The sequence below is a fragment of the Archocentrus centrarchus genome, chromosome 9 (assembly GCF_007364275.1).
Source record: "Archocentrus centrarchus isolate MPI-CPG fArcCen1 chromosome 9, fArcCen1, whole genome shotgun sequence".
NCBI lineage: Eukaryota > Metazoa > Chordata > Actinopteri > Cichliformes > Cichlidae > Archocentrus > Archocentrus centrarchus.
The window spans coordinates 12,845,666-12,852,630 of record NC_044354.1 but is presented as its reverse complement, the minus strand read 5'-3'; the positions used below and the strand labels follow the sequence as shown (position 1 = coordinate 12,852,630).

General features: G+C 38.7%; 1 protein-coding gene across 1 annotated transcript; it reads left to right on the top strand.

Moving 5' to 3' along the window:
- Positions 1-2,461: 2,461 nt before the first annotated feature.
- On the top strand, positions 2,462-5,431 carry LOC115786067 (beta-1,3-galactosyl-O-glycosyl-glycoprotein beta-1,6-N-acetylglucosaminyltransferase-like). Its single transcript, XM_030738091.1, has 4 exons — positions 2,462-2,769; positions 2,878-2,971; positions 4,353-4,757; positions 4,868-5,431. The coding sequence occupies exons 1-4, from the start codon at positions 2,462-2,464 to the stop codon at positions 5,357-5,359; spliced, it is 1,299 nt and encodes a 432-aa protein (XP_030593951.1). The 3' UTR covers positions 5,360-5,431.
- Positions 5,432-6,965: the final 1,534 nt, after the last annotated feature.

Here is a 6,965-nt window from a genome sequence, read left to right as displayed (position 1 = left end):
AAACATTCTAGGAACATTCATAGAATGTTCTCCAAAGTGTAACCTTCAGAGAACCTTCAAGGAAAATTCCCTGTAGGTTTTCTGAAGGTAGTTTTGCTGGGCAAGGAAGTTTGCATCATAAAGCAAACAGGTGAGCTCATACAACGTTGCTGGCTGAAGAAGTGGTGATTGTAGCACACCTACATGCACACACAAGACATTGGATGGTGAGCCTGACTCCTGAGATTCAAATTTAAAGATACTACTTAATTGGGTCTACTAACTCTGCATGGAACAGAGCCGTCTGGAAAGAAAGAAATTCCAGAAACTGAAAAGAGAGTTTTTAGATGAAATTTTCATAAACTAAGAGCTGAAACTTTAAAGAAACAACCTAAGCATGGAATCTCAAACCAAGTTGGGTTAAGTGAAAACTATTGTGTTTATGTTATTAAAAGTGCCAGCTTTTTCATTTAAAGGTATCTGATTCTAGTCTTTTGTTACACCACTCGTGTGAACCTAGAACTGGTCTGGTAGCTTATACATACTCTTTCACAGTGATGCAAGTAATACGTTAGGCCACGGTGGTGGAATGCATTGCTCTGAGAGCTGAAATAAATGCTCCCTGAGGTGAGGTGCTGGTCATATACTACTGCTCCAGCCCTTTTGTGACTCTGGAATTTCGCTGTACAACTGCAGCCACTGATTTGAAGTGCTCTGAAAGGTTAGTGTCTTTTTGTTCAGAAATTCAAAACAATGTAAGGAAAATTCTATTTATTGTTACACAAATGTTCACGCAAGCAAAAAAAAAAGGCTGATCACTGAGGACAATTTAATTTTGTTTCTTCAGAAGAAAAAACTATTAAACAAAATTAAATAATTAAATGTAGTGCTGCAAGATAAATACATGCAAGTATTGGAATTTTGGGTACAATGTAAAAAACTTGGTAACAGCTTTATGATGTTAAGCCTATTGAGATTCCCTGATGTCTAAAGTTGTTTTACGTTTATATTATACACATTTAAATTACATACATTAAATTTTAAATATTATTTTGAGTAACAGGATGGTACCATACTCTTTTGTACTCTTGTTTTCTGTACAACAAATTCCTTGAACTAGTCGAGCCAGTTTTATGATGTAACTGATAAGATTGCCATGTAGATAGTGTTGTTTTACATTTCAGTACAAGATGCTAAAATGATTTTTTTTTTCTGACATTCATAAAGGTGAAATATGGCAAGAAGATCTGACCTTGCAGGGAGTTAGGTTTGATATATGAAGTTAGAAGTACTCTTCCTCATCTTTGAACCTGTTTTTGTTTGTTCCTAAATATAAACACTACTTTTATCTGTTGCTTTAAGATGAACTGTATTTGATAGCGATGATATGTTACAACCTATAGTCATATGTGGTGAAGGCTGAGTACTTTGTGTTCTAGTTTGCTCAGGTTAGAGTCTTGCATTGTTATATTTATCGTTATTGAGTTCCTGGTTCCCTTTATTCTTGTGGTCAGGCGTGTGTCCCTGTGTTCCTGAGTGTTTCATTCCTCTGTGTCTTTGTCCCTTGTCTCACGTGTTCTGTTTTTCATTTTACTTCCACTGTTGTGTCACGTTTTTGTTTACCTGTCCTCTCCTCCTGTTTTATTTTCCTACTCCCCTGTTCTGTGTGCATTGTGTTTAGTTTTACTTCCTGTTTCCCTCCCAGCCCTGTGATCAAGTGTGTTTTGTGACCTGTTGTGCTGGCCCATCCAGCTCTGTTTGGTTCAGCCTTTCCAGCTGAGGATTCTGAGTTTTAAACACTGCTTCTCGAGTCCTGCATTGGGGTCCTCAACCTGCCTGTCACAGCAGTTCAGAAACAGAATGATGCGACAAGGGCCTAAGACCAGCTAAGGGAATAAATGCACAAAGTGAGGAGGGCAAAGGATGGACACCTGGAGGAAAACACAGCTGAACTAAATCTAATATAGAGACATAGGAAGTAACTAATTGTGCACACGGATACATGATTAACAAAATAACTGAGGAAGAACTAAACAAGGAGACATGGCTGACAGAGACTAAGCGGTCCATGAGGAACTCCGGGGAGACAGGGTAAACTGAAAGAAAGAACATAATAAACTCAATAATAACTAACAAAAACACAAAGAACTATTAATAGAAACTAGGCACATGAACCACTTCTTAAACCCCCCAAAATAAAGAAATGACCAAACACGAAATACTGGGTCAATGACTCGGGGACCATGACATCTAAATTGTTATTTAGGCATATTTCTATGAAATACTATTCTCATCTGACCTCTTGTCTTGGTTGCAGGTGCAGTAACCTATGGACCTATCAGCATACCTTCATGAAAGGAACTTCTCTAAACATTAGCAAACATAATTCCATTATTGTTTTATGGTGCCAGAGGTCTCAGACATTTCTAGCAGGTCTCACACTTGTAACATTGTATTTGAGGTTCTCATCTTACTGCAAATAATGCGGTTTCCAAAAAGAGGCTGGCAGCTACGGTTATTGCAGTTCATTGGTGTACTGGGATCACTATGGATGCTTTTCCTATTGAGGCAGGTGAAAACAGGCAGAGGTCCTGTCTTCATCTTCAGGTATCGATGGCTGGAGTATACCGATGATGACAGCAGCCCAGAGAACATTTGCAACTGTTCAGCAATCCTGCAGGGAGAGCAGGAGGAATTGCTGCAAGCCAAGTTACTGACTGTCACCAAAGACTTCCAGAAGAGGATTCAGATCCCTGATGAGTATTATATCAATGCAACCCAAGACTGCAGGTTTGTGGATTTAAATGACAGGTTTCAGTGACTGTTTAATTCTTAATCATTATTTAAATGTACAGACTTTAGAAACAGCATTGCTTCTTCAAAACTGTGAATTTACAGGAAATTCAAAGTAAGCAGGAAATACATAACATTGCCATTAAGCAAGGAAGAAGAGGCCTTTCCTCTGGCTTACTCTATGGTTGTACATCACAAGGTATGTAAGATCTAAAATCTTAGTATACTGAAAAACATTGCATAGGTCTAAACAATGCTTTAATTGCTAATGGATAAAATGTACACTGCTTAATAAATTTATTTATTTATTTTTTTGCGTTTTTGGCCACAGCGGCTTTTGTTAGCAGTGGAGAGACAGGAAATGGGGGAAAGATACAGGGGAAGACACGCGGGCAAATTGGCGACAGGCCGGGACACTAACCCGCGCCGCCCGCACCACAACGCGGCATATGTATGTGGTCGCCAGCTTCACCACTAAGCCACCAAGGCGCCCTTAATAAATTTATTAAATCACCTGTCATAAAAACAAGAAAATGCAAATAATTTAGAAATATTAGAAACTGCTGGCATTTCTAGTATTAGAGGCAAACACAACAGATCTTAAATATGACGTTCAGTTTACTTGCTACAAGGACACATTTTAGTTTGCAAAACCAGCTCTTATTTTTATTCTGTGCCTCTGTAGGGAGCATTTCAAAATGTATAAATATCACTGTCAGGATATGGCAGGCCATTTAAACATAAAATCATCACACTTACATTCCAGATATCTGAAATTGATTTATGTCTAGACGTATTATATATTTTAATTACTGTGTCATTCAAGATACCTTTAATTAGAATTAGGACTAGTCAGAACAACAAACGAGATATATTGATATAACTTTCTGACTAGTCATAATTCAACTGTAGATATCTGAAATAGGTGTTTCAGACAGTAATTCATTGAAGATATCTTAAATTGAAGCCTCCATTCCACTCAACGGTAAATCTGACGTCAGTTTGACAAGTCAGAATGTAATTAGAGCTATCTCAAATAGGTATTTTGTCTAGTCAAAATATAATTAGAGATATATTCATTTACTAATACGTCTAGTCATAAACCAATTTCAGATATTTGGAATGTAAGTGTGGTGAATCGGATTTTATGATAAAACGGCCTGCCATAGATGTGTGTCAAATAATGAATTCGATGAAGTCATTTGAGATATCTTGAAAGGAATTTTTACTCGTCAAAATGTAATTAAAGATATCTTGAATTATTGTTAATACTAGTCAGAATGTATTTGCAGATATCTTAAATTACCATTATGGATAGTCAAAATGTTGTTTTGCAGTTTTAGATATCTTAAATGTAATTACATATGGTCAGACAAACATTTTATGTTAAAACAGCCTGCCATAGTCAGGATGTTATAACAGTAATCTTGTTGTTTTAAAATTTCTTATCAGAATCAGTGTTATAGGTATGATGAATATCCCACATTGCTGCTTTGGTTTTGATCATTTGCTAAATTGCTGCTTTAAACAGTTCCAGCAAAAACATTTAATAAAGACAATTGAATTCTTTTTATCCACAGGTTCAAAACTTTGAGCGACTACTACGAGCTGTCTACACACCTCAAAATATTTACTGTGTCCATGTGGACAAAAAGTCACCGGCCTCAGTCTTTTCTGCCATCAAGGGCATTGTTTCCTGTTTCCCAAATGTGTTCATGGTCAGTGAGGCTGTGAGCGTGGTCTATGCTGGATGGACACGTGTTCAGGCTGACCTTAACTGTATGGCTGATCTCTATAATGCCAGTACAACATGGAAATACTTCATCAACCTCTGTGGCCAAGATTTCCCTCTAAAAACCAACTTGGAAATTGTGCAGACTTTGCGTTCACTGAAAGGGGGGAACAGTTTGGAGACAGAGGCAATGTCTCCTGGAAAGAAGTGGAGGGTGACTACTGTTTTCCACACAGTTGATGGAAAAATCCAGGTACTTCTTTGGGATATTAAATAGCTATTGATCAGTTAACTTTGCCATTGTAAAAACTTTCTATTCAGACTGACTCATGATCATATTAATTAACTATTTATTTATGCTAGTCTACAGGAAAAACAAAGGATCCACCTCCCTTCAATCTGCCCCTTCTATCAGGAAATGCCTACATCGTGGTGAACCGAGGTTATGTTCGCAGTGTGTTGGAAGACAAGCGAGTACTGGCGCTCATTGAGTGGGCCAAAGATACCTACAGTCCTGATGAGTTTCTGTGGGCAACAATACAACGAATTCCTGGTGTTCCTGGCTCAACATGGCCCAACCATAAATTCGACATGACAGATATGAATGCAATTGCACGTATGGTGAAGTGGCCCTGGCACGAGGGGTCACAGGGTTCACTGCAAGCAGTATACCCAGAGTGCAAAGGCCACCACGTCAGATCAGTATGTGTGTATGGCCCTGGAGACCTGCAATGGTTGATTGAGCAGCATCACCTCTTTGCCAACAAGTTTGATGCAGACACAGATCCCATCGCTGTCTACTGCTTGGAGAAATATCTAAGACAAAAAGCACTGAATGAATTAGATTTGGTGTAGATTTAATCATCTATTACTAAAGATATTTAAAAAACTATAATCACATTCTTGGATAGTGTTGGAGCATAATTGGACACAGATGTGTCAGGGTTCTAGCCAGCGGTTCACCGCTGGGCGCTGCGCCATACTGAGGTCATCTTGTGCTGTGATAAGAATTTCACTGGTTCCTTATGAACTGTTCTATCACTGCATTAGCAAGTGGGCACATGTTGCCGATGCCAGACTGATTTTTTTTCTCTGGCTAGATTGCTGCACTGTAGTGTTAAAACAGGTCCATCGTGGTCCTGAGCCGTATGCCCAGCATTTTGTGTTTAGTTCTCTTAGGATCTCTTCTCTTGTGTTTCCCAGTTTGCATTTGGTTTTTATTCTTTGTTATAGTTCTACTTCAGGGCCCGATTCCAGAAAGCAGGTTTAGCTAAAATCTCTGGGTTTGTTAACCCGAAAATAGTGGAAACTGTTCCAGAAAGAGAGACTCTGTGAATTTAACCTGCTCGCTGGCAGGTTCTATTCAGCAGACTCTGAGTTTCTTTCTGACTCCTCCCCTTCTGTTGCACCCAAACCACCTGTCTGAAACTCATTTCCTCATTCATCAAATCGCTGTCAGAGTGTCAAAGAGCGAATTCCTTTGCAGACAAGCACTGAAATCCAGTTAGTTAGATGTTAGTTTATTTTTGTACGTAACATGAAGCTTTTACAGCTGTTCCCTCATCAACAGGCTATGAGGATGCAGACAACGATGATGTCACAGATCAGCACAGCTGCAGTTGTAGGACTGTCAGTCAGTTCCTCTGAAACATTTACTGTATCATCACTGTTTACATCAGATTTTGATGTAATCTGATCGGTGTGAAGCTTTACACAAACACACTGATCAATGATCGATCATTTATCTCAAAATGTTTTTAAGACTTGAAAACTAAATTAAGTGTATTTAGAGTGACTTAAATGTTGTCAGCATGAAAGTTATGGTATCTGAAATTCAGAGTATGAATCTCAACATATTTTCCGCTGTCAATCACGTAAATCATAGTTCTATAATGGATCTGCAAACTGTGTCCGAGTCCACTTGCACAGCAGGAGGATCCAGATCCAGTTCAGGCTCTAGTCATTTCCCAGCTCATCCAGTCCAGATCCGTTCATAGTGGCTTCATTTTCCCAACACGATCTGCATTCTTTATTTAACATGGGCCATCCACCCAAATCTCTACTGAAAAATGTAAAGCCTATAAAGCTGAGACATTTCTGATAATGATTTCTGATAATGTTAATTACAGACTTGGAAAGCTGCCCTGCATGGTGTCAACTAAATATAAAATTATGACTGAACTCTGACCTTTAACAGTAACACAGTGAAACATCTCTGCTGTGGCTGTCAGAGAGCCATCATCTATCAGTGAAGCTGTTCTTAGATCAGATTAACGGTTAAACTGGGGACATTAAAGCAGTTTGTCTCTTACTCTCATTACTCCGCAATAATGAAATTCTCAATTTTAAAAAAATGATTAAAGTGAGGTTGCTATTTCATCAATAGATTCTATTCTATCAATAGATTCTATGGCAGTGGTGCAGTGGGTAGGCGCTCGCCTTGCAGCCAGAAGGTTGCAGG

What these genes read in the sequence shown, in the direction of transcription:
- LOC115786067 (XM_030738091.1), top strand. Translation starts at nt 2,462, where the DNA reads ATGCGGTTTCCAAAAAGAGGCTGGCAGCTACGGTTATTGCAGTTCATT. An exon ending in CTATGGTTGTACATCACAAG is followed by an intron (nt 2,972 to 4,352) that starts GTATGTAAGATC and finishes TTTTATCCACAG; the next exon opens with GTTCAAAACTTTGAGCGACT. An exon ending in CAGTTGATGGAAAAATCCAG is followed by an intron (nt 4,758 to 4,867) that starts GTACTTCTTTGG and finishes TATTTATGCTAG; the next exon opens with TCTACAGGAAAAACAAAGGA.